The 25,128-nt window shown below is 39.8% G+C and overlaps 5 protein-coding genes across 5 annotated transcripts; 1 reads left to right on the top strand and 4 right to left on the bottom strand.

The window, feature by feature from the left end:
* Positions 1-2,343: 2,343 nt before the first annotated feature.
* On the bottom strand, positions 2,344-5,536 carry LOC117926192. The gene is made up of 4 exons (XM_034845269.1): positions 5,333-5,536; positions 5,140-5,239; positions 4,168-4,524; positions 2,344-2,744 (listed from the first exon to the last, which is right to left on the bottom strand). Exons 1-4 carry the CDS (start codon positions 5,425-5,427, stop codon positions 2,616-2,618), a joined length of 681 nt encoding a protein of 226 aa, XP_034701160.1. The 5' UTR covers positions 5,428-5,536; the 3' UTR covers positions 2,344-2,615.
* Positions 5,537-7,303: 1,767 nt separating this feature from the next.
* LOC117926191 (protein transport protein SFT2-like) lies at positions 7,304-9,532 on the top strand. Its single transcript, XM_034845268.1, has 4 exons — positions 7,304-7,593; positions 7,938-8,205; positions 8,378-8,482; positions 9,208-9,532. The coding sequence occupies exons 1-4, from the start codon at positions 7,400-7,402 to the stop codon at positions 9,316-9,318; spliced, it is 678 nt and encodes a 225-aa protein (XP_034701159.1). The 5' UTR covers positions 7,304-7,399; the 3' UTR covers positions 9,319-9,532.
* Positions 9,533-10,116: 584 nt separating this feature from the next.
* LOC117926190 lies at positions 10,117-11,624 on the bottom strand. Its single transcript, XM_034845267.1, has one exon. It carries the CDS (start codon positions 11,289-11,291, stop codon positions 10,353-10,355), a length of 939 nt encoding a protein of 312 aa, XP_034701158.1. The 5' UTR covers positions 11,292-11,624; the 3' UTR covers positions 10,117-10,352.
* A 948-nt stretch (positions 11,625-12,572) lies between these two features.
* LOC117926270 (uncharacterized membrane protein At3g27390) lies at positions 12,573-15,653 on the bottom strand. The gene is made up of 10 exons (XM_034845356.1): positions 15,485-15,653; positions 15,208-15,316; positions 14,909-15,101; positions 14,601-14,737; positions 14,222-14,510; positions 13,991-14,097; positions 13,724-13,868; positions 13,452-13,647; positions 13,119-13,359; positions 12,573-13,013 (listed from the first exon to the last, which is right to left on the bottom strand). Exons 1-10 carry the CDS (start codon positions 15,576-15,578, stop codon positions 12,767-12,769), a joined length of 1,758 nt encoding a protein of 585 aa, XP_034701247.1. The 5' UTR covers positions 15,579-15,653; the 3' UTR covers positions 12,573-12,766.
* Positions 15,654-22,947: 7,294 nt separating this feature from the next.
* Positions 22,948-23,595, bottom strand: LOC117925983. The gene has a single exon (XM_034845078.1). The coding sequence runs from the start codon at positions 23,593-23,595 to the stop codon at positions 22,948-22,950; it is 648 nt and encodes a 215-aa protein (XP_034700969.1).
* Positions 23,596-25,128: the final 1,533 nt, after the last annotated feature.

The raw sequence follows: 25,128 nt of genomic DNA, 5'->3' as shown, positions 1-25,128 counted from the left end.
TAACAGTTACTTTTGACACTCATAAATGTACATATGATGGCTATGTGGTTAGTGTTTTGAATCAATTCAATTGATTTGTTTCTTTATTTGCCACTTATATTCATGTTAACTACAGATTTCATGAAGTTGGAAATGATAATCTATCTACGCATACTAAGTAACCCACAATATCTCATACTATAGGGTCACCATAACTTGGGTTTTATCGAAGAAAGTTAACATACGAACTATCGTACTTAACTAGACTGCCACACGATGATGTCACTATAATGCTGAAAGATTTGATTTCAACCAACGGAGGAAAAATATGTCTGCACTAATGCAAGGGGAAAAAAATAGAAAAAATATAACCAGTAAATATAACCAATACGGAGGGCACCGCCGGTGGGGATGGATCAGGGCACAATATATGGCAAACTGAAATGACGAGATAAATTAGGGCAATGTATTTGGGCTGAAATCAAATGGTCCGAATAGGCTAAATGAAGCATAAAATGAAATTGATCAACCTACTAACCTCACCTATAAACTACTTCGCCACGGAGCCGAAATCTAGTTCTGATCGTCAACGGCAATGGATCGATAGAGATGAAAAACGAGACTGCCTACACCAACAATCAGAAGGCCAGGAAACACGAACTTGAGAGATCACGAGATTGAGACTGAGGATTAGGGCATTCTTTGGGCGAAAAAGGGGGACGAAGTCGAGAATGTGAAAACGACTCCAATTTGGGGAAAACAAAGGGAAATCCAACGTGGATTTTAGTTTTTTTTTTAAATCCCCAGCCAAGGGCATTTTTGGAATATTATAAATGGGATATCCTTCTTATCAATTTTGAGACTTTACTTGGGTCGTGGGCTTAATTTTGTCAGATATATGGACCATTTGTTAATTTTTGGGCCCAGCTAGGCCCAAAACACAATTCCCCCTATTATTTTTGCTCTCTAGCATCTACGAGACTACAACCAAATATCATTTGAGGACACACTTATAAATATTTCAGAATAATTTCCATGAACCAGTTTTTAAGAATAATTTTAACTACTTTCAAAATTTTGAATAAAAAGCTAAGCTTATTGGTTAACTATTCTCGAAAATAATTTTCTACTTTTAAAAAATAAAACATGATATCTTCAAAGAATACATACATATATATATATATATATATTTAAAGATTATTTTTCATAATAATTATATAAATATAAAATAAAAACAAGATGTTTTTAGCTAACATATTTTATATTTTTATTTGTTTTGTGAAAATTGTTTTAAAATATAAATATAAATAATAATTAAAAATAAAATTTATTTTTGAAACATAGAAAATAACATTAAATTATTATATGGATTTTTGTTTTATTGAAAATCAAAGGACACAACATATTTTATTTTCAAAAACTAATTTTTAAAACTGTTTTAAACATTATTTTATTCTCAAAACACTAAGGTCTGTTTTGTTCTGTTTTTAAAAACTGTTTTATGTTATTGAAAACAAAAAACACAAAAAACTTATTTATGAAAAGGGGTGTGTTTTTGTTTTTTGTGTTTTCTGTGTTCTCAAAAACCATTTTTTTGAGAATAATAAAAAAATGTTTTCATTGTTTTTTCACTATTCAAATAATAAATTGTTTTTCGTGTTTTTTTTTTTTTTTTTTTTTTGTGTGCTTTCTTAGTTGCTTTTTGTGTTTCCACAAAGGTTTAGTTCCACCCAACCACCACACCCCCACCCGCAAACCTTTTCTTCTTCATTAAATTATTCAAACTAATAGACTTAACAAAGTCATTGTTTAATAAAATTATAACTGGTATAAAAATTTCAAAATAGAATAATTTTTTTTTTTCATTTTAAATGAATTATGTTTATAAAATTTATTTATATATTTATAATATCAAATTAATGGAATAAAACACTTTATTAATTAAAAAAAAATAACTTTCAAACATGTTTTTTGTTTTATTTATTTTAAAAAAAATTTATTCACTCAACCAAATATGTTTTTTTTTAGAACAAAAACTGTTTTTAGAATTCAATTTCCAAACACAATTTGTTTTTTTTTTTTTTTTTCCTGAAAAAAAAAAAAAAAAAACTGTTCTTAAAAACTGTTCTAAAAAACTGTTTTTCAGAACAATCCTAAAAAAACAACAACCAAACAAGCCCTAATGTTCTTCATGTTTCCATGATTTTCTTTTTTGTTTTAAAAGTACAAATACTTCAAATTTGTGTTAAAAAATCACCATATCTTAAGGACAAATTCTCAACAAATTGTTCTCAATAAATACTCCTGCATCATGCCCTGGAACTTTTGGGTATAGAAGTGAATGAATGTTGATGTCACTTGATATCTCTCAAATGCTGCAAACCTTGCTGAATATTTCTTAGTATGTTCAGAATGTCGAAACTTTAAACTCTCAACTGAACTGGAAGAAAAATAAAAAGGCGAAAAAAGATATTTCTGCAATGGATCATCATTCTTCATATGAAAATTTAGACAGTCACTTGGAGCTGTTGACAAGAAGTTTCGACAGAATAAGAATTTTGCCATTATGCCGTTGTATAAATCAGCCAATAAATATAGCAAGCCCCGAACTAATCATAGGTAATAATCTCTAATGCTCAACCATACAATGCCCGCCATGGCTCCCCGACATCCTTTGAGGTCATTGTTGGATTCCACTTGATCCTTTCTCTCAGAAAGCACAGCCCGGATGTGCTAGCTAAAAGCTCTCCTACCTTGTGTAGCATCTGGGGAAGAAACCACCAAGAATTAGATGCTGATCAAATATCTAAGTGACTGCCAAAACTTTAACCAACTGGAGGAAAAAAATGACTGAAATTATGTTCATTTGGACATAAAAACTTTTGCAATTCTTGGACCATCGCCCACCGCTGCAAAATAAAGGGGAAAGAAAAGGAAAAGGAAAAGTAGAGAGAAAAACAGGAAAAAAAAACTGGCATTCCAATGTTCTAACCTTGTAAACAAGACAAATGAAATGGGTAACAAAATTTGCCCACCAAAAACAATAAGGACAGTTGGCCTTTGGCTAGAATGCTAACTTCCCATACAAACCAATTACATTAGGACTAGTGATGTAAAGATTAGCCAAGCTAGCTAGGTTTCTAGCTTGATCAAAGCTTCCTTACAGGAATTTTTCACTATATATATTTTAGGTGATCTTACTGCTCTATTATGAGTGACCTGGAAGCTTGTAGGACCGGTGATCTACTATTGTCTATGATAAACAGACATGGGATGTGGCTGTTAGATGTAGGTGGCAGCTAAGTCCAACACCAATTGTAGGACATAGACAGTTGAATTATGTCCAATTTTCTTCTATTCCGGGGCCAATATGAAGGACCTATGTGACATTTGTTATCCATAGCCATAAAGAAAGTACCAAATAAAATTGTGATAGAAAAAAAATGTTTCTCTTTTTCACTGTAAACATCTGTGTTAAGTTAGATGAACATTTCTAACACATTCCACAAACACACTCATTTGCATGCAAATCCCAAATTTTGAGGGGAACATGTATCATGAATTGATATGCAACCATCATTGAAAAGAACTTCAAACCAGACTTGAACAATTTTGACTTGTCCCAAAAAGAAGAAAAAAAAAATAGAAATAACTTGGTCTTCATTGTAATGGAATGTTCATAACTTCAAAAAGGACAATGGTGAGGAGCAAACATTTTTCTTAAGGACAAAAAATAGGCACAAACATGTACTAACTCTAAATTAATCATAAGAAATTTATTTTTAACTGATAATCTGCCAAATTTTCAAATCCAGAAACAGGCAAATTTGGTTAGAAATGTTTTTCTGTATGTTGTTGAAGCCTTCGATTAGAAGTTACAGTGAAACATGGATTTGAAAGCTTGAAAAGAATGAATCATGAATGAAATAGCATGACCTAAAATTAACAGATGGCAGTGACCTTAAAAATATGCATGGTTAATTTGACATGGCCCAACAGCAATATACAAACGAATAAGCACACACAGGCTGCTACCTTTCTCCATCTATTTCATTGTGAAAATTCCTACACTAAAATATGTTACCATATCATGGGGCTTCTGCATTTTAGTTCATTGATTTGCACATGTGTTGGGGCAATCGTAACTAGCATATTTGAGTTCGAAGAAATCAATAAAATAACAAGTACCTCAAGTTCTTCCCCTGTTCCATTCTGCCCAATGAGAACAAAAGCTGGCAGCTTCAATACTCGGGCCAACTGAATAAAGATGGCTAACGGTTCATGGTGAATCTGCAAAAGCGACGGTGGCTTCTCGGTTCTGGTAGCCAATGCCTGAGTTGTTTCTGTTTCAGGGCCTATTTGCATACCATAAAGTGCATTTTTATGGTTAGGTGCTGAATTTTTAATTTCCCACTTGAGTTTTGATGATGGCACTAAAAAGGTGGGCAATGGTGATGATTGTTCTCCCGTTATTGATGCCAGAACTTCATTGACGGCACAGGCCAAAATTGGTGGTTCATAATTTTGCAGAAGCACCATAGACAGCTGAAAGAAAATATCAAACATGATGTAAAGACACAAACTTTGGAAAGAAAACCGTAAGTTTGAAACAAATGTTTCATACCCGCATCACTAATCCAACTTTCCTATAATTTTAAGCGGATAGAATTCGAACTTCAAAGGATTTGGGCCCATAATACATATCATGCTCTAACACCCCCTCACGAGCACCCCCATACCCACCATGAGCCCTTAATGTATATGGTGGTCTAACACTCCTTAATGTATATAGTGGTCTAACACTCCCTCAAGTGCGGCTCCATAACAAATCGCATTTTATGTGATGACCTGTTGTGAAATCAGATGACTCAGACAAACAGAATGTGCAGTTAAGCTCTTATGATTTAGGCTATAATGTATATCGTGTTCTGAATAATAGATTGAGAAATTGGGATTAATGGGATATCCCCTCCATTTGGAAATGACAAACAATGGAAAACTAACAATACTAAATTCTATGAATCCCACCAATTGTAATTGAATCACAAATTATAACCTTGCTAACTTTCAAATTGAAACACACAAAAAAAGAAGAGAAAGAAAATCTAACAAAACCTGAAGCTGTGGGCCATACTTGGGAAATGATGTGAAGAAAGGTACCTGATAAGAGCCCTTATCATCGACAAAGTGAAGAAGGGTGCCAGAGGCATTGCGATCTCGGATTCCATAGCGCTCCAGTGATAGGTGGAAGGCGTCTTCTCTGGAGATAGAAGAGAGAGATAACAGTAATTAAGGAGAAAAGAAGAGGTGAGTAAAAAAGCAAAGAAGACGAAGAAGGAGAGATTAATATTACAGAGTGGTGAGAGAGGAGTTAGGGTTAGGGCGGAGAGCATCAAAGAAGGGTTGGCAGTCGTTGAAGAGGAACACTATCTTTGGAGCTACCTTCATCGTCCTTTCTTCTTCCTCTTCTTCTTCCAATCAAAGTAGAACTATGACTTACAGATTTCAGACACCTGAGTCCGTTATAGCCTCTTTAATTCTATGAACCCAGTTTGGGTTAGGTATAATTTCGTTCGCCTCCGATTATGGTTAAATACGCGATTTAGGGATTTTTGATAAAAGCACGAAAGTTTTAAAAAATAATTTCTAAATTATTGTTCTCTTCGATTTATGACATTTTTAAAGAAATTATATATATATAAAAAAAGGAAAATTCTACAATACCTCCTTCGTACCATGCCTCCATTTGTCTTCCCGAGACATAATTTCTAAAATCCCAATTTTTAGAAATCAAAAATCATTTCTCAATAAATTAAGAAATGATAAATAATATACTAAATCAATTACTAAAAAATATATATGATAAAATTAATTAATTTTATTTACTAAATTTAATATATAAATAATATACTAAATTTAATACAAGATAAATAATATTTATCTTTTTTTTTTTCACTTTAGAATTAAAAAAATATTATCAATTTTATGTTAAAATTGGGTTTAAAAAATTATTAATTTATTAAATAAAAAAGAAAAAACAAAAAATGAGAAATTCTCTTCAAGACCAATTTTCACAAAAAAAAACCTTCAAAAACCCATTTTCTATTCTCTATTATATTTATATAATAATACAATTATTATAAATATATATTATAAAATTAATTAATATTATTTATTAAATTTAATATATAATATTTTAGTTTGGAACTCATACGCATAAAACACTTTTGAAAACTTATTATTGTAAAATTTCTACACACTTACTATTGATATCAGTGCTTTAACACATTCCTTATATTTTTAAATATTTTTCATAATATTTTAAAATTACTTAATCCTTATACCTAATAGAAAAAATAATTAAAATAAGTTTAAAGTACTTAAAAATGATATAATAATTTTACATTTATGTCTTGTTTTCTTAATTTTTTCCTTCAAAATTGTTTTCATTGTATCTTTTATTTGACAACCTCATAAGATTATATTTCCCCCCAAAAAAACTATTTTTAATTATATATAATTTCTTTTTTCATATTTTATATTCTAAAATCAAATACTGTAAAGTGTAAACAATATATTTTTTTCTTAGGACAAAAACTATTTGGAGTTTAATTTTGTTTGAGATTGAGAGTTCAAGTCAAACAATTGGTGGATAAAAAGAAAGTGATGTTGGCTTGTAAAAAGTTAAAAACAATTTTAAAGCTTAATATATATATAAAATTAAAATTCCAATAAAAATATTTTTAGTTCGAAACGGGATTTTATTTAATTATTATTTTAAAAAATATTAAAATTATTCTCAGTTTTAATAAATAAATTTTCAAGATAGAGTTTGAAAACAATAACCATTGTTGACTTTTACTCCTTTTAATAGGTAGACGGACATTAAGCCACGTCCAAACAGATACTAATTTTACTATGCGAAAAATTATAGTTCCATCTAGATGTTTGTCTTTTTTCTTTTTCTTTTTTTTTTAAAAGATTTTTTTCTTTATATATGATTTGTTTACATAAACATTTAATGTATAGATTATAATTAATCTCATATATTTATATCTAGATTTTATTAAATTTAATTTTAATATTCTTACCATTGTCTAGTTAATTTTATTATTATTTTTATTAAATTTAATTTTAATATTCTTACAATTGTCTCGTTAATTTAATTTTATTTTTATTAAATTTAATTTTAATATTCTTACCTTTGTCTCGTTAATTTTGTGGTATTAAATTTATTTATTTGTTTATTTATTATTTTAAAAAATAACAGTGAAATTAAAAAGACAACAATTCAGTCCATTTTCAATCTCTGTTAATGCGCCTAAGTGAGGGCTGAAGCCATCAGATCTCCTCTCACGGCTGATTCTCAGTGAGCTCCCAGCACTGGCGCGAGAGAAAGCGAGGGAAAGTGAGAGAAAATATGCAGAAGACGGCGCAAGCATGGTTCATGGGAGGTCCCAGCAGCAGCAGCGGTAGGGAGAAATCCCCGGCATCTTTGCTGGCGGATTGGAACGCTTACGCAGCTTCCCAAGATCCTGATTCCTCCGCTTTGGGATTCGATCTCGAAGCTGCCGTCAGAACCGCCAACGACAAAGTCTCCGGCTCCTTCAACGTGTAAACCTTTCATGCTCTCTGGATTCTACACTCTTTCTATTTTCGATTTGAATTGGTTTCGTATGTATTTGTTGTTCTGGAATTGGTATGATTGAAAATTGAAATCATGAATAGGGTTTGTAATTATGTCCAATTTGAGGTTGGCCGCCAGAGGCTCATTACTTTTTGCATGGATCTGCCGGGCACCGTTGAGTATATGAATACCTTTTTGTTTCAGTGTTCTGCGTAATTATTCTATATTAGGCTGATTTCTGAACTGGGTATGAATTGGAATACCATTGAGTTGTGGGGTTTTGGTGTTATCGTTTTGTTGCTGATTACAGTATATGGATGCTTGGTTTTAGGGTCTCAAAGGGTGTTAGGGATATACCAGGGAGCTTTCAATCTGCTACTACCAATGTCCCTTCCGGAAAATCTCTTATGTACTTCTCCTTGCTTCTTGCTACTGGGATTTTCTTTGTCTTTATTGCCTTTGCTATGTTCCTTCCGGTCATGGTGCTGATGCCTCAGAAGTTTGCTATCTGCTTTACAATTGGGTGTGTACTCATTATTGGTTCTTTCTTCGCACTCAAGGGTCCGAAGAATCAGCTTGCTCACATGTTCTCGAGAGAGGTAATTAGGCTATTTGCATTTCTTCTTTCTTGATAACTATTGTGGTTTTTCGGAGCTTCTTGATGATTGATGATCAACTTAATAGCAATTTTACTTATTTTATACTTTAAAATCCTTTTGCTTAACTCTTTTGTTGCTCCTTCTCTTTTTTCCTTTTTCTTTTTTTCCTCAGAGGCTTCCATTTACATTGGGGTTCATTGGCAGCATGGTGGGTACTATTTATGTTTCCATGGTGCTTCACAGTTATGTTTTTTCCGTGCTCTTCTCTGTGCTACAGGTATATTGAATCCTCTTTTTTCTTGTATTTTTTTTCTGTTTATATGCTGACTAGGTAAGATTCATAGAAAGAAAAATTCTTTTGTGTGTAATTTGTGGTCCTGGTCTAGAGCATCTATAGTATGAGATCTACTTCCGTTGTTAGCTTTATTGATTAGATAGGTTCAAAGTGAGGGCAGATGATGTTTTTTGTTTTTCTCCCTCTCCCTTTTGGGTGAGCCGTTAGGCAGCTGGCGTATACTTTCTGTATACTTTGGGACACTGTTTTGGCGCCTCCTTTTTTATATATATTCGCTGATCTTACCTATCAAAAAAACTTTCCTTCAAATTTTCTTGGAACCAAACATAGCCTTACACTTTGCATGTTCTTTTGCCTTTTGTTCTGCATGTCATTTGTAATCACCATTTAGGTTGCTTGAGGCACTGCAGGTCTGTGGAGAGTTAGATTCTTGGCATGCCTTCTGAATACTCATTCTCTCGTGTGAGCACTAGTATTATTGATACCTTGTCAAAGACATATCCCATGTATTTCCAAAGAAAGGAAAAGTGAAAAGCTTTCTTTGTTGTTTTTAAAAAAAAATTGCAAGAAGTTGTCTTCTCGCTCAAAGGCTTAAACATTGATCTCATATCATGATCTCTTCTGTGATGATACAAGGAATTCTTTCTCTTTCCTGATTTTATTTTGACTTGATTTAGTGGAACTTAATCCCCTCTTAATGTTGGTAGGTCCTTGCGCTCTCTTATTATGCTATTTCATACTTCCCTGGAGGATCTGCTGGAATGAAGTTTCTGTCTTCAACTCTGACCTCTTTGATATTGAAATGTTTTGGAAGGTGACAGTGGTATCAGTTTTTCTTCATTTTTTTTTCATTTTACTAATTATTCTCATATATTTCTGCTTGAAATGTCCCCAAAGACACTGTTTAGTATCATCCAGAATTATGCTAAATTTTATAGAAATTTTACTTTTGTCTGTTCACCTTATCTTGAGAGAACCATGAGTATTCATCTTTGATCCTGCAATGTTCACATAGAAAATGATTTATATGTAGTTCCTATGATTTTGCCTCTTCTTTATTTTTCTGCTAAAGTAACACTAGGGAAAATAAGGCAGCAGACCATTTGAAACTAATGGAAAAACACAGTTTTGATTGCATGCCCTGGTGCTTCGGTCTTAGTATGTGTGGTCTGTGGGAGGTAGGGTGGTGTCCCCTGAGGAGAAAGGGAAGGGGCTTGGTTGTGCATAAATCTGTTGGTAGTACTCAACTCGACAATAACCTAATCTCGAACAACTTCCCTCAAGGCTACACATCCAAGAAGCCCATATGATGCCCCCTCCCTCTGATTCATACAAATAGTGTTTTTCCCTCTTACCCCCATCATCACCCTTCCCCCACCCAACCACAAAATAAAAAGGGAGATTAGGTAGGTAACTAATTAAAAAGCATGGCCAAAGCGGCTAATATCTAAAGAAACCGTCAACATGCTAGTTATACCAAAAGAAGATAAAATGAAACGAAAATAAAAGCACAATCATCACCCTCTATCATGGGAGCCTCCACGCTATCAACCTGCATACAACATAATGAAAGAAGAAACTGGAAGAAACCCTCTAAGACAAAGCCATCCGATGAATATTAAGCAGTTATGCACACGTAGTTTAGAATCTTAGACACTTGTATGGTATTGAATATCCAATCTCAGCGTTTAGGTTATTATGTCAATTACATCCACACGGGTGAAATTAAACCTAATGAAACTGACTTGATTGCCTTGCTCCTGCAGCATGATCATTTCACCCAAATACCCCCCCATGACAGTGTCTGTTCAAATCTCTGCCTTTGCTAGCCATTATCAATGAGGCTCATGTCTCAGTCAATCTTCCAGGCATAAAGTAAAAGGCTGAATTCTGGTGCTGCAGCTCGGGCGTTGTAATACCTGCTGCTCCCTGTGCTGGTGTCACTGTCACCTCCACGGCTGCTGTCCCCATCTCTGTCACTGTCTGCTTCTGGGGCACCTGGTTTGAAAATGAACAAGCCATGACCTGTGCCAGGGTTACTAAACAACCAGTCATGCACATCCCAGAAAACCTGCACCTGCAGTTTATCAACTAACACAGTTTGATTCCCTCTGAACTTCCACTGCAAGTTCTTAACGTGGATCAACACAATCCCATCTATGCTAATCCACATTTCAGGATCTCTAGGCCCTGATGTCGAGCTCTCCACGACAATGTCGTGTTCCTTTTTCTTCTCTTCAAACTTGGCTCTGGTGGAGAAACATTTCTTTGCAAATACGTTCTCCTTTTTGTAAAACTGTATAGCATCAACAAGTGCTGGTCTCGATTTCGTCCTCTTATAAGCCTTTTTCTTGTGATCCCCCAACAACAACACCACCTCTTCATCTGAAACTAGGGCAACGTAGTAGTCTGCAGACGGCTCAGGGCCACCTGAAAACTTGGCAGACCTGAGATCCCAGAACACGTCCACTGGGTTTCCATCAAACTCAAAGGACTTGTACCCCTTTTTGCTCCAAAAGTGCCATGGCTTGAGGTCAATCTTGCATGTGTGATGAATTTCACCATCTAGGCTATCAACTGTTATACTGAGGGAATGGTTCATGATGTTCTTGCACCACAAGATGGTTACATTTCGCCAGAAACCAGCAATATTTGTCTGATAAGCGCAGGTAACGGTGCTCTGAGCGGTCTTATATGTGACAGGTTCGTCGGTTACTCTCTCCGCTGGAGGAGCCGATGTTTGAATGCTAAATGATTGCGCTCTCCCACCATTACGAATATTGTTGGACATTGTTCCCGTTTCTCCTCTTTTATTCTATACGTAATAAACACAAGGTGACAGAACCAAACACAATGCTATAATCTCATTTGATCTGTTGAATGCCCAAGCGTGGCACCTCCATGAATGCCCATTCTTCATTGATCATGAGATGAAAATAGAATCAGAGTTACCCTGACTTGACCCAGAAACAGGAATCTGGTGATATTTCTCATCAGGGAAAACTCAGCTGCATGGGGAGGATGATGGATGATATGACAAGAAAAATAATTGGACTTGCAGGAGAAAATGGAAATCAGAGAGGAGGGATTGGGAGAGGGGAAAGAGATAGAAAATGTGTTTATGGAGGAAAACACTCCAACTCAATCCAGTGGCTGTGGGCTGTCCGAAACGGTTGGGTTTGCAGCAAAGAAAGCGTCCTCTCATCACACCTTTTTACTATATACAGTTAGTATGGTTAGGGATGGTTTCTTTATTTTTGTTTTTCTTAATTATTCATTTATTTAATGGGTTAATTATTTTCACCAAATTACTAAAACCAATTTTTGAAAATATAATGCAAGTTAAATATAAAAAAAATGTTGTCAATTAATTTGATTCAACTAAATTGTTAGTTCATTAAATTTACAAGAAATTATTCTAAGTAAAAAATAATATGGCTACAAATATAATTAAACCTAATTTCATTTCAAACCACCATGCATTTTTATGGATGGAAGTCAAAAAGGAAAATTTTCCAATGCAGATTAATGATTTTTTTTTGTTCTGCATTAAATGAAATCATGATCATACTTCCACTTACAAAAATAAAAAAAATATCAAAATCTTTAAGGCTTTTTCTATATTCGGTTTAGAAAATTTGAGGGAAAATGTAAGAAAAAGTAGAAGAAAGTAAAAAGTGAAGAAAAATAAAAAATAGAATAAAAGCCTATAATTTTTTTTTTGTTACTTCAAACTTATTTTATTTATTTTAACTCATCAATATAAAGATTAAATAATTTAAAAATACATAAATTTTAATTAATTTTAATTATATTTGATTTTCTTTTATATTTTTCATAGGACAACCAAACATAAATAAATAATTTTTCTTTATATTTTTTTTCTTTTCTTAGTATTTTCCGAGACCAAACATAACTAGAAAACAGTTTTTCATAAAAAACTCAGCCAACATGCTTCATCAGAAAACTTTTACAGGAAACAAGATAATAAAACAATTTTTTATGTTCAAGTTCTCCAAGGTTAATAAGTTAGCATACATTATGGATAGATGGGAGGGCGTGTCACACTGTCTTCCCTTGCAAGTATTGATTCTTTTGTTCCATTTCAAAGTTCAATGTTAAATTTCCTTTCAGAACTCTCAACCAATCTAACACTTTCCTACAACATGTACAATCGATACAAGGAAACAACTCCATTTAACAGCCAGTGCTTACAGACCTTTCAACATATCCTAAAAAATTCATCTTCTTGTTCATACTCCATGTTTATACTATATCCCCAATGCCATGTGCCTCATGCTCTGAGTTTTCTCCTGATGACCTTGAATCTTTACCATGCCCACAGTCACTTGGCCCCTCGTTGCCATGTCCTCGTTCTGAGTTTGAGCTATTCACGACCTGATTTGCCAGAACACCACTCTGTACTGCCTCCATATACAGCATCTTCACCAAACCAGTAAAGCGGCGTCTGAAGGTTGGTATCCTGGATAAGGAAGTTACAATTCCCTGCAATCTGTCATGAAGGAAGATGTCTTAACCTTGTTGTGACTCACCAAGAATTGGATTAGTGAGGTAGTATCATGATTTGTAACTTAAAACAAAATATGAAGCAATCTACCTCCTGATTATAGCTTGCAACTGTGCTCGTCTGACATTGTCTTTTGATGGAAACCCAGCATCATCCCACTCCTCTGGTTTTTCATTTTTGTAATCCATAACCAGCCTCTTCAGGCAGCCTTCTTCATTTTCATCTAGTTGGAGTCCCTTTATTTGCTCCTTCATAATCAGAAGTGGTCCAATGAACCACTCTAATACCTTGTCCCTTGGCCAGTTATTCTTTGTTAACTCTATTTCATCAGCTGGAATATTTGATTAGACAACCATAATTAGAAATTGTTTCTTCTAATGTATAGAGAGTAAGAACAAAAGGTGAGTTGAAGAAGAGACATACAGATCATCAAGCCAGATGAGTTAGACTTTGCAGATGCAAGCAGACACTGAAAAATGGACCAGGCAGGTAGTTTGACACTCAACTTCTTACAATTTCCCTTTACAATGCATTCTCCAATGTCGTTGACATCTATTAGACCTTCGCGAAGAAGCATCCGGCTATTCTCCTCACAAGATTTAAACAGCCAATCCCATACCTGTAATGGGTTTTAGAGTTAACACTTTGCAAAACAGATATTAACTTGAAGTTGTAATAATCTTGAGAGTCCTTACTTGCATTGGTTTGTATTGTTGGATCGTGAACTTCAATGTTTTTGATCGTTCTAAAAGCAGCTTCGAATTGTATGAGTCTTCGCTTTCATTCTTCCTATCATTCCTATCGCCATCAGGAGGGTTCATGTTCCTCCGGTAATTGGGCCTGGCTGTCAGAAGGAGTCTCAGAATAAAAATTAATCAACAAAAATGACAAATTTGAGGCTGCCCACCCCCCTCCCAACACTCCTCAACACAAGAAGCAAGAACTAGAGTGCCATATGGTACCTGGGAAGGCAGGATCCTTCTCTCAAGTAAAGTAAGTCATTCACATATTCTTCAAACAGTGAAACCACTGAAACAATGTATGCAAGTCCCAGCCAAAGGGAGTCTTCCTGGGAATATATGAATCCAAGTTCAGATAAAACCTAAAACCAATAAAACAAGAACCGTCCAACACCTTCCAAGATCATAAGCTGAACTTGGCAGTAACATGATGGGGATGAGAAATTATGAGACCTGATGGACAATAACTCCGGCGTAGAAGCCCAGGACGAGGCTGGAGATGATAGCACTTATCACAGCCACAACCACAGCTATAGGCCACAAAATGATGGCAAGACCAGCAAAAGGGACACACACCGTCTCCAAGAATGGTCCTTCTCTTCCAATCAAGTCCTCTAATAGTCTTTTCCATCCTTTGAGCAGCATGTAAGGACTTTTCCACAACGCAACAATGGTGATCAAAAGCACATCAAGTGGCACTCCAAGAACGATCACCAACAAACAGCTTGGCAGCTTTGATAACCTAAGAAACAAAATGGGGTTCCTCTGAATTAAAAATAAAATAAAATTGCCTCCCACAAGTCACAGAGAATCGAAATGAAAAATACCCTACTTTATATCCACGGGCTTCTCATTTGGTGGAACGTGCTCCCTCAGTTCATCCATGTAAGAGAAGTAAGAGTGAAAGCAGAAGTCCGTGAAATCCCGCACCACTGTACAGCTTCCGTTGATAGTGGACCAACAACCATCCTGATAATTATGCAAAATTCATATATGACACCCATATGAACCACTGAGACCAAATCATGCCTAAGTTTCAACAAACAGTTAACTCATGTATCACTTGCTAATCCAGTTATACACAATTCTGCAAGAAAACTACTTTCTAGAAACAGAGGCAGAGGAGAAAGGGGAACTCACTATAAAGCAAAAGAAGAATTTGTCAGCAGTAGTCTCTCCAACAGCCTCAAAAGTAGCAACAAGGGGGGCAAAAAAGCCATACCCAAGTCCACCCAAAAGGCTTCCAACAATGGCAAGGATCGGCCAAAGAAGCAGAGGCAGTGGCAATGATATCAGCGCCAAAACCTTCACAACCAGACCAAGCCTCTTGGTCCTGAAATAAAAGAAACCCACAAACATAGAAAAGGAAGACATAAAAACAACTTGAGAAAGAAGAGAATACACAACAATGTAGGAGGGAAAAGGGAAAAATAGAATACTTTGTAACACAGTAGTAAGTCCAGAGAAAATGGGCAGGCCAAAGCCCAATTATAACTGCTGAATTTCCAAACACAATAATTCCCACAACCAGTGGGGCTATGAGTGACCCTGCACAACAAAACACCCATTAACAAAACCCCATCCTTATATACCCATTGATACTTTGTATGATTTGTGATGTATCTGATAGATGGGTTTTTTGGTTTGTTAGTTATGTGAGGAATTTAGGATGAATGTAATGAGAAGAGAGATGACTCAGATGCGATGAGATGATACCTTTAAGGAGGCCAAGCGTTAACAGGAGGAAGAAGAAGGGAAGGAAGGAGAGAAAGCTCCATAGCATGGCAAGAAACCCAATTGGAACCTCCATCAGTGGTTGATTTTAGCTTCTCGAGTTCGTTTGGAGAGCTCATAAACACAAACTCCCAACTTTAGAAGAAGAAAAACGGAAAAAAACCAGTGATCAAACCCCTTTATCAAAGAAGATGGAAGCTGGGGATACGTGGCGGGAGAAGGGTTGTACGGTTTGACACGTGGCACATACTCTCTGTTCACGCCGTTGGGCGGGGAAAAAAAGGTAACAACCGCTCACGGAAAACAACCCTTTTCTCCACCACCCCATTCTTTTTATTTAATTTTTTTAATTAATTAATTAATTTTAAAAACTATATTTTTAATATATGTCACCCGAAGTAAATTTCTAATTTTTTTGTTTCCATTTTTATTTTTTTTTTGTTAGTGCTGTTCAAAGAATATATATATATATATATATATATATATATATATATATATATTTACTTTTTACTTTAGGAAGTGAAGATATGAAACGTCTTTCTATTCTTAATTTTTCAAACAATTTTAAAATAATAAATTAACATTAATGAATTTATGATATTTTATATTTAAATATAAAATATGTGTATCCCTTTGAATCCTTGACGTTTGGTTTGTCTTTTTGGGGAACACGAACTCCATAGTCTCACAAACTTAATGGGCTCCTTTCCCATTAATCCTTCACACCTGCTATTTTTCCTACATCCCACAAACACAGTTGGAGAGGGAGATATGAAGACAATGAACAAGAAAGAGAGATCGACACAGCACTACAACAGCTCTCAGAAGATACTGTTTGTGGGCGAAGACGACTTTTCATTCTTAGCTTGTTTAGCTAGACAGTTTGGTTCTGCTGTTAACATGGTTGCCACTTCACTCGACCCTGAAGGTGTTCTTCATTCTACATGAAACTCTGTTTACATCCATTAATCCCCTTACTACTCTCTATATTTTGTGTTCCATATATACTGGCCTAAAGGATTATCAGTTAAGCATATTGGTTAGCTTGTGATTGATGCCATCTAATTTGTTGAGGCCTCGCGTTCCTGGCGATCTACGTAGTTGCCAAATGGATGAACACACGATCTCAACCAACACATGTTCTTGACTCAACCGTTCCTGCAAAAGGCATCCGGACAAGGTGTCCGGACACACCCTCCGATGGTTTTGTTAGCCATGGAAAGAGAGATAAATCAGTTGGCTTTTTAATAGGTATTGCGAGCCTACCTTCCTCTTTGTGCGAAGGTTCATATATATAGCATCAGAAGTTCTTTCTCTCCTCCATAAATGATGGAAGACTTTTTGGTTTACCATGATGCCACTAGGTGGTGGTAGAGACATCCTTACCCTACGGGCGGCTGTCAGAGATCGTGGGAAGTGACTTGCCGTCACTTCTGTCTTTTCACTCTGCAGGCGTCGGGATATGAATTGTGACAGGATGTCAGAATGACGTAGTAAGGCATGCTTACTTTGGTCAATGATCCGGACAAACATATCCGGATAGAATATGAAAGGTCGCCGGATGAGAAATGGCGGCGGTCCGGATGTGATGCTTTGCAAGTGCCGTGTGCTTTTATTTCAGGGAGTCCGGATAGGAGAAGCGCGCCACGTGTCCTCTTGGGGGAATCCAGATGGAACTGTGTGCCACGTGTCGTTAGGGGGAGGGGTCCCTACAATGCCCCCTTTTAACTTGCCTATTTTGCCCGGGCAGAATGGGCGGGTTAAAAAATGATTGCTTTTTTGAAAACTGATGCGACTGTTTGGGCTTATTGGGCCATGTGGCGAGCGAGGGCGAAGAGTCAGAAGAGCATTTATGATGAGCCGTTGTTTCTGGGTATTCCTAGGCAGCATGTCGTTTCAATGATAGCGTAGCTGTGCGTTTGGGATACCAAGGGACTGTCTCCCTATAAATAGCAGACTGTGCCTTCCTCTTGCATTTTTCCTACTGCGTTTTCTTTGTCATTGCTTCTTCTATCTTTTGCGTATCTTCGTTTTTCGAGTGAAGCTCTAGGGTTTTCTGCCGGCGATATTCGTGTTTTACGACGGTGACTGCTTTTGCGGTTGTCAACCCTTTTTCCCTGCTTTACACTCGGTACGTGCGCTATTTTTGCTGTTGCTTTGTTTTGTGTTTGCTTTGTGGTTTGTTGTTGGCTTGCTTTGGGCAAGTTGCTTGCGACGGAGTGTTGCTGTTGGTTTCCATGTCTTTTTCCGGGGGGGATTTTTGTCTGTGTTTTGACTGTTTGGTATTTCTTTCATGCAGATTCTATTTTCAGCCCTAGGCTAAAAAATGTCTATAACCAAGGAAGTTACTTCACCTCGTTCGCCCGACGATGCTCATGCCGAGAAATCCGTGGATAAGCTGAGTGTGCAGGAGTTTCGCGAAAGGTTCTTCATCCCAAATAGCGTGCTCGTGGAGTTTTTGGATGGAGAAGCCATATCGACTGATAAAGCAGAAGACCATGCTATCGTGTTTACCAAGAAGCAGTTTAATGCTGGGCTCCGGTTCCCCCTGCCGTCTCTATTTAAGGAATTCCTTCATTTTACTCAGATTCCACCAGCCTACATCCACCCCAATATAGTCCGGGTGCTGATGGGATGCAGCATTCTGCGCATGCTTTTCAACTTAGAGCTCTCGTTGCTGGAGGTTCTTTTTGTCTATTCCCTTAAGAAAGGTAAAAATGATATTTTTAGCATGGTTGCCCATCTGTCTTCCCTTCAACTGGTGACTGAGCTGTCGGATTCGACGAAGGGGGGGGGGGGGGGGGGGGGGGGGGGGGGGGGGGGCAAAGGGACATGTGCTGGTCCGGGGTGCCTGGGCGGGGCTACTGGAGCACCCGGAGAGGCCATTTTCCCCCAACCATTCGTTGGTGCTTCCGGGAAAGACAGCTTGCGGGTTTTGCCCGACATTCGTTCTGTTGTTCTTCTTGCTGGGGTTTACCAGATGGCTTAATGCCTTTGTTTGTTGATAATGCAAGTCCGGACAAGAGGGGTCGCGTAGTTGAGTGGGTAGAAAAAGCGTCATTCGCTCGTCTGAACAAGTTATTTGATATTACTGCCACTGAGAGACATCATGAGACGTTGCTTACTACGCGGAACCTGCTGTCCATTGTCCGGGAGCCCCAACCATACATTGTCAATATTCTCCCCAGGAAGCAGCCAAAAAAGTTAGTGCCTGGGGAGCACTATATTTTAAAAGACCTTCCATTTTATGCGGAGATGCGGAAGACAGACGCCCGGAAACGCAAAACCCGTCTCAATAAGCGGGAGAAGAAAAAACAAGAAGGGCTCTTGCGGAAGGCTCCAGGTAGCAAACGGTCCGCGTCCTCTCCACCCGCTGATGCTCCAGTGACAAAGAAGAGGAAGCTGGTTCTAAATAAGGGGAAAGAAATAAAAGTGCCAACTCCTCCGAAGGAGTTTATGCCACCCCCTTCAATTTATACAAAGGAAGTAACAATAAGAGAGCCAGAAAACCCCATCCCGCCTTCTATCTCAAGCGGCTCCGGTCATCTTGCGGGTCTAAACCATTCGGGGCCTTCGATGACAGTGGCTGGGCGTCTGGCTGCTCTGGCTGAGGAGGCTACTTCGATAAATCAGCCTGACTCTCCCCATCCGGATGCGGATGCAGTCGGGACCCTTTGTGCTACAACATTGCCTCCCTCAGCACCCCCATCGGCAGAAATGGGGGCAGAAAGTCAAGGGTTGCCTTCTTGTGAGCCAAGCCCACATGCCCTTGTGCTGGTGAAGGGACCAGCCACAAGGAGGTCGCGTCCGGCGCGTGATTTGAAGTCTGGCCTCGTCGGGCGGCTTTAGGATCGGTTTTTGGAAACCATCGAAGTTAACTGCTCATCCATCCAGGAGGGTCTCCCGGAGGGCAGTGAGACGGAGGTGGCGGCAGAGAACCCAACCACCCCAGTGCTGGTCCCGGATGGGGTCTCACCCGGAGAGACCCAATCGGCCGAGAATGTTGAGGCTGTGGATCCGGAGGAGGAATCACTCTCTAATGCCTCGTTGGGGGGAAGTCCTGTTGATGATGTAGCTTGCATCTCCGCTAGCCCTTTCAGCTACGCGGAGTTGGAAGAAAAGTTGAAACGGATTCCATCCGGCTCAGACGTTGCAGTGCCCTCAGCAAAGATGTTCGAGACGGTGGAAATGGTATAATTTGCTTCTTCTTTACATTGCCATACTGATGTGTTTGTCACATGGTTTGTAACCTTACTTTCCTTTGTTTGTGTATTTTTGTGCAGCTGGTGAGTGGTCTTCGCGGCATGGCTCATCAACGTGATCTTCTTTTTGACCTGCTGCAGACTGCTGATTATACAAAGTCTTTCGTCTCTCAGCGCAAAAATGATGAAGAGAAGTTGCGCTTGAGACTGGAGCAGGTTGAAGCCAGTTTATCCGCTGCTCGAGAGGACAACGAGGCTCTACGGGAAGAGCTTGCTGAGGCAAAGAGCCGGGAGGAATCTACAGACGTCCGCCTGTTTGAGGCGGAGGACGAGATGACTCTTTTGAGGAGGGAGGTGAGGCAACTCCGGACAGAGGTGTCCATTGAGAAGAGGTAGAGAGAAGAGTTGCAGTTGCGTTTATCAGCGCAAAAAGAAGAGCTGGAGGGTGAGTTTGCTGCGGAAAGGGAGGAACTTGAAGCAGATTACCAGAAGCAAGTTGATGAAATGTACTTCTTCGGCTATCGCTGCTGTATGAAGAAACATGGCATCAAGCGGGATGTCCCTTCAATTCCTCCGGGTGAAGAGGAGAAGCTGCGCGGCAAGCCTGCTCAATGAGAGTTTTTTTTTTTTCTTTTTGTAATTTTTACTGCTATATTCTCTCTGTATTTTTGTAGTCCGGAGACCTTTTTGTATGCAACTTTTCACAAGTATCAATAAAATATACTCGTTCAAATTGTGTTTCTATCTTTTGTCTCATCTTTCATTGATAATACTGTTTTAGATTAGATACATTCCATGGTCGTTGCAATGGGGTTCCGTCTAGCTTTTGTAGATTGCTCCACTTTCACTTGCTTTAGACACTATGTATGGGCCTTCCCAATTGGCTTGAAACTTTCCTGCTCCTATATCAGTAGTATTTTCGAAAACTTTCCTAAGGACTAGCGTACCATTTTTGAAGCTTCTGGGCCTTCCTTTGCGATTGTAGTGAGCTGATGCCCTTTGTTGATAATCTGCCATCCGGATGGCTGCAGTTTCTCTTACTTCGTCTGCCCAGTCCAAGTTTCTTCCTAACTCTGCATTTGCCTCATTCTCCCTTCCTGCCTTGGTCCGGATAGTGTAGACCTATTTCAGTAGGAATGATTGCGTCCATACCGTATGCGAGGGCGAAGGGAGTGTTTCCTGTTGGACGTCCGGGTGTGGTTCGATAAGCCCACAGGATGCCGGGTAGCTCCTCCACCCATTTTCCTTTAACTTGCTCGAGTCTTTTCTTCAAGGCAGCGATTAGTGTCTTGTTTGTGGCCTCTGCTTGCCCATTACTTTGAGGATAACACGGCGTGGAGTATGAGTTCCGGATGTTTAGTTCTGAACAGAAATTCCGGAAAACTCTACTATCAAACTGTGGACCATTGTCGGCTATGATGGTTTGAGGGATTCCAAAGCGACAGATGATGTTTTTCCATACGAACTTGGTGACATCTTTATCTTTGATGGAAGCGTAGGCTTCAGCTTCTACCCATTTACTGAAGTAATCCGTGGCAACGAGCATGAATTTTTTCTGGGCGGCTGCAGCTGGTAGAGGTCCTACTATGTCCATGCCCCACTGTGCGAAGGGCTAGGGTCCTGAGATTGGTTTCAATTCTCCTGATGGCATATGTGGAATGAGGGCATGCCTTTGACATTTGTCACATTTTTTGACATATGCTGCCGCATCCTTTTTCATCGTAGGCCAATAATAACCTTGCGAATGGGCCCTGTGCGCCAGAGACCGCCCTTCGGAATGATTTCCACATACTCCCTCGTGCAATTCAGCTAATACATACAGCACCTCTGAATGATTTAGACATCTGAAATAGGGACCTGTAAAGGATCGCTTGTACAAGTGCCCCCCAATCAGGGTGAAGTGGGCGGCTTGCACCTGGATCTTGTGTGCTTGCTTGGGTTCTTCGGGCAGGGTGCCTGTCCGGAGGTATTCGATGATGACTTTCATCCAGCCTTTGTCGTCTGTTTCGTTTGCCTTAATGGCGTTGCAAGTGGAGGTTTCTGTGACGGAAGGTTTGACTTGCACATATATAGGCAATAGTATAACTTCCTTGATGGGAAAGGGAAGCAGCTATGCCCGCCAGGGCGTCGACACGTGAATTTTCAGTCCGCCTGATTTTTTCAATCGTCCATTCGGTGAATCGCTGCAAGGTGTCCCTTACTTTGTTTAAGTATCGCGCCATGCGCTCATCCTTGGCTTCGTATTCGTTCTGGACGTGTCTTACCACGAGTTGAGAATCACTATAAATCCGGAGCTTGGAGACAGATAGAGCCAGAGCGAGGTCCAATCCAGATAAGATGGCCTCATATTCTGCTTCATTGTTAGAGGCGGGGAATCCCAGCCAGATGGGTTTCGCTGTTGGTAAAACGTTAAGTTTATGAGAGACTATTGAGGGGTGAATTCCCTTCATATCAGAGTGCGCCCACGCGAAAACGTCATGGTTTTGTCGGAGGGCGTCTTGGATGTTCTGGGTTTCTTCAGGCGTTAAGAGGGAACTGATATGAGTAAGGTGAGCATCCTTTTTCGAAATTTGGATTGTTTGCAAGGGATCTGCTACCGGGGGATTTCTGTCCGCCGGATACAATGACTGCTATTGGTCAAGTGCGTGAGTGGACTCAGGGAGGGGTTCATTCTCCTGACTGGTCCCTGCTTCTCTTACTATCTGGTAGCATTGGCGAGCGGCTAGCTGGCTGCCGTACAGGTTGATTTGCCCATCCTCAGTAAGAAAGCTTACCATCTGATGATATGTGGAGGGGATGACTTTCATGCAGTGCAGCCATGTGCGCCCCAAGATAACATTGAAGGGTGATAAATCTTGTACCACCGAAAATTGAACGTTGAGAGTGACTGGGCCAGCTTGGACTGGCAGCACAATGTCTCCTAAGGAAATAGTTGATGCCCCGTTGAATCTGGACAAAATCCTTCCAGGGTTTTCGAGACCAACTAAATTGTGTCCCATGTGGCTTATGATCGATGCTTGCACCAGATCGGCTGAGCTGCCTGGGTCAATTAAGATGCGTCTTACGTCGAACTTGTCCATTCCTAAGGATAGAATGAGGGCATCACGGTGTGGCCGCAATATCCGTGTGGGGTTTACTGATGGGAAAGTGATTGTTCCGTCTATGGGGCGGGCTTCCCCCCCCCCGCCCCCCTCCAGTTATCCCAGGCCGGATGAAGTTGACACGCTCACGCACCATTGCTTCTCACAACAATTTCTGTCTTTTTCGTTTGGAGTTGAACTCCTCATCCGATGGGCCTCCATTAATGTAGTTTATGACGGCTTTGGGGGCGGCTGGAACCGCGGGGGCTCTAGAGTTGTGGTTCCGGGAGGCGTCTTTATCTCTGGCATATGAGCGGAGGTATTGCCTTAAATGTCTCGCCTTTATAAACCTTTCCACCAAATATTGAAGGCTTTTGCATGTCTCCGTTGTGTGGCTATGCTCCTTGTGGTAAGCGGATTTCTTGTTATGATCCCTTCTGGATGGATCCAATCCGAGGGGTCTAGGCCACCTGAAATCGGACATGCTTTGGATCATAGGGAGAAGCTTCTCATAAGTTATGGAGAGAGGTGTGAGGGGTGGCATTTCCGGGCGACTTGGCCCTTCTTGCCTTCGATCGGATGGCCTTGGCCTGTCCGGAAGTTTGGCGCTTCCTTCTGTATTACCCTTGGACGGCTGTCCGGCAACCAACACTTGCTGGGTGGCTGCCCGCACGTCATCTTCAAGCATTGAGTATTTGTTCGCATGTCGAAACAAGTCGTCCATCGTCGTGGGAGGCTTCTTAGCTAGTGACTCAAAAAATGGAGTGCCTGGACAGATGCTTCGCTTGAAGATCTGTAGGACAACATCCATGCTGCAAGCCTCCACTTATAGGACAGCCTGGCCAAATCGCTTTACGAATTCCCTTAAGGATTCATTATCCTTCATTTTTATGTTTTGTAGGGTGCTGATATTCTGCTTATGCCGAGCAGAGCATAGGTATTGTCCTACAAAGACTTCTGATAGGTCCCTGAAATTATCCACATAGTTGGGAGGTTGGCGATGGAACCATGAGAGAGCCTGCCCTTGTAGGCTGGCGGGGAATACTTTGCACAACAACTGGTCGTTGCCTATATCGAGCGTCATGAGCTGTCGATAATGCGTGATATGGTCGAAGGGGTCGCTGGACCCATCATATGTGGAGAATTTTGGTATGAGGAACCCCCTTGGGGGCTCGTAATGAATGATATGAGAGCAGAAAGGCGTGGAGAGCATGTCATCCAGCCTTTTGCTGATGGAGCCCATGGGTGGCTCGTTTGGGGGATTTCTCCCAGTTGATTGTACCGCCTGGTGCGGGGGAACGTTCTGCACCATGGGGGTGACCAAGGGGTCACGGTGCGGGAGAACGTTTTGTGGTATGGGGGTGACCGTAGGATCATGGTGCACTCCCCATGTGGTGGCTATCAGCGGCTTGGGCCTGCCAGGATCCTGGGGACCCAGTCTTGCATGCATCGCGCCCGACAACTAGGATCTTCTGTCACGTTGTCTCTTAGATGAGAAACGAGTGGAGTCGGAGCTTTCCTCATGAGGAGCTCGAGGCATGGGTGTGTGTGGCTCATGTGGCCTAGTGTTGCGCGTTTCAGGGATTACCCCCGCTGTTCCGGGGTAAATCGACTCTGGATGAGGCCTTGAGTTGGCTACTTGGCCTTTAGAATGCTGACGACGGGGAGGCCCTGTCGATGATGCTTGAATACGTAATATTGCGTTTTCCTCTCTTAGTCTCGTCGTTTCTTGGATGAGAGCTTGCAGTTGTCGCTCGCTTGCTAACTGTCTTTTTTCGATGGCTTCGCGCCATTCAAAATTATCTTCCTCTCCTCTAGCCGATGAATGGCTTCTGGAAGGTGTGGCCATCTTTGCCGGTGACTGAATCGACGAAAAAGTTTCCCACAGACGGCACCAATGTTGAGGCCTCGCGTTCCTGGCGATCCACGTAGTTGCCAAATGGATGAACACACGATCTCAACCAACACATGTTCTTGACTCAACCGTTCCTGCAAAAGGCATCCGAACAGGGTGTCCGGACACACCCTCTGATGGTTTTGTTAGCCATGGAAAGAGAGATAAATCAGTTGGCTTTTTAATAGGTATTGCGAGCCTACCTTCCTCTTTGTGCGAAGGTTCATATATATAGCATCAGAAGTTCTCTCTCCTCCATAAATGATGGAAGGCTTTTTGGTTCACCATGATGCCACTAGGTGGTGGCAGGGACATCCTTACCCTACGGGCGGCTGTCAGAGATCGTGGGAGATGCCGTGACTGTCAGAGATCGTGGGAAGTGACTTGCCGTCACTTCTGTCTTTTCACTCTGCAGGGGTCGGGATGTGAATTGTGACAGGATGTCAGAAT

This window comes from Vitis riparia, chromosome 12 (genome assembly GCF_004353265.1).
Source record: "Vitis riparia cultivar Riparia Gloire de Montpellier isolate 1030 chromosome 12, EGFV_Vit.rip_1.0, whole genome shotgun sequence".
Lineage (NCBI taxonomy): Eukaryota > Viridiplantae > Streptophyta > Magnoliopsida > Vitales > Vitaceae > Vitis > Vitis riparia.
Note: the sequence above shows the minus strand (reverse complement) of the source record. Positions and strands in the feature narration are given on the sequence as shown.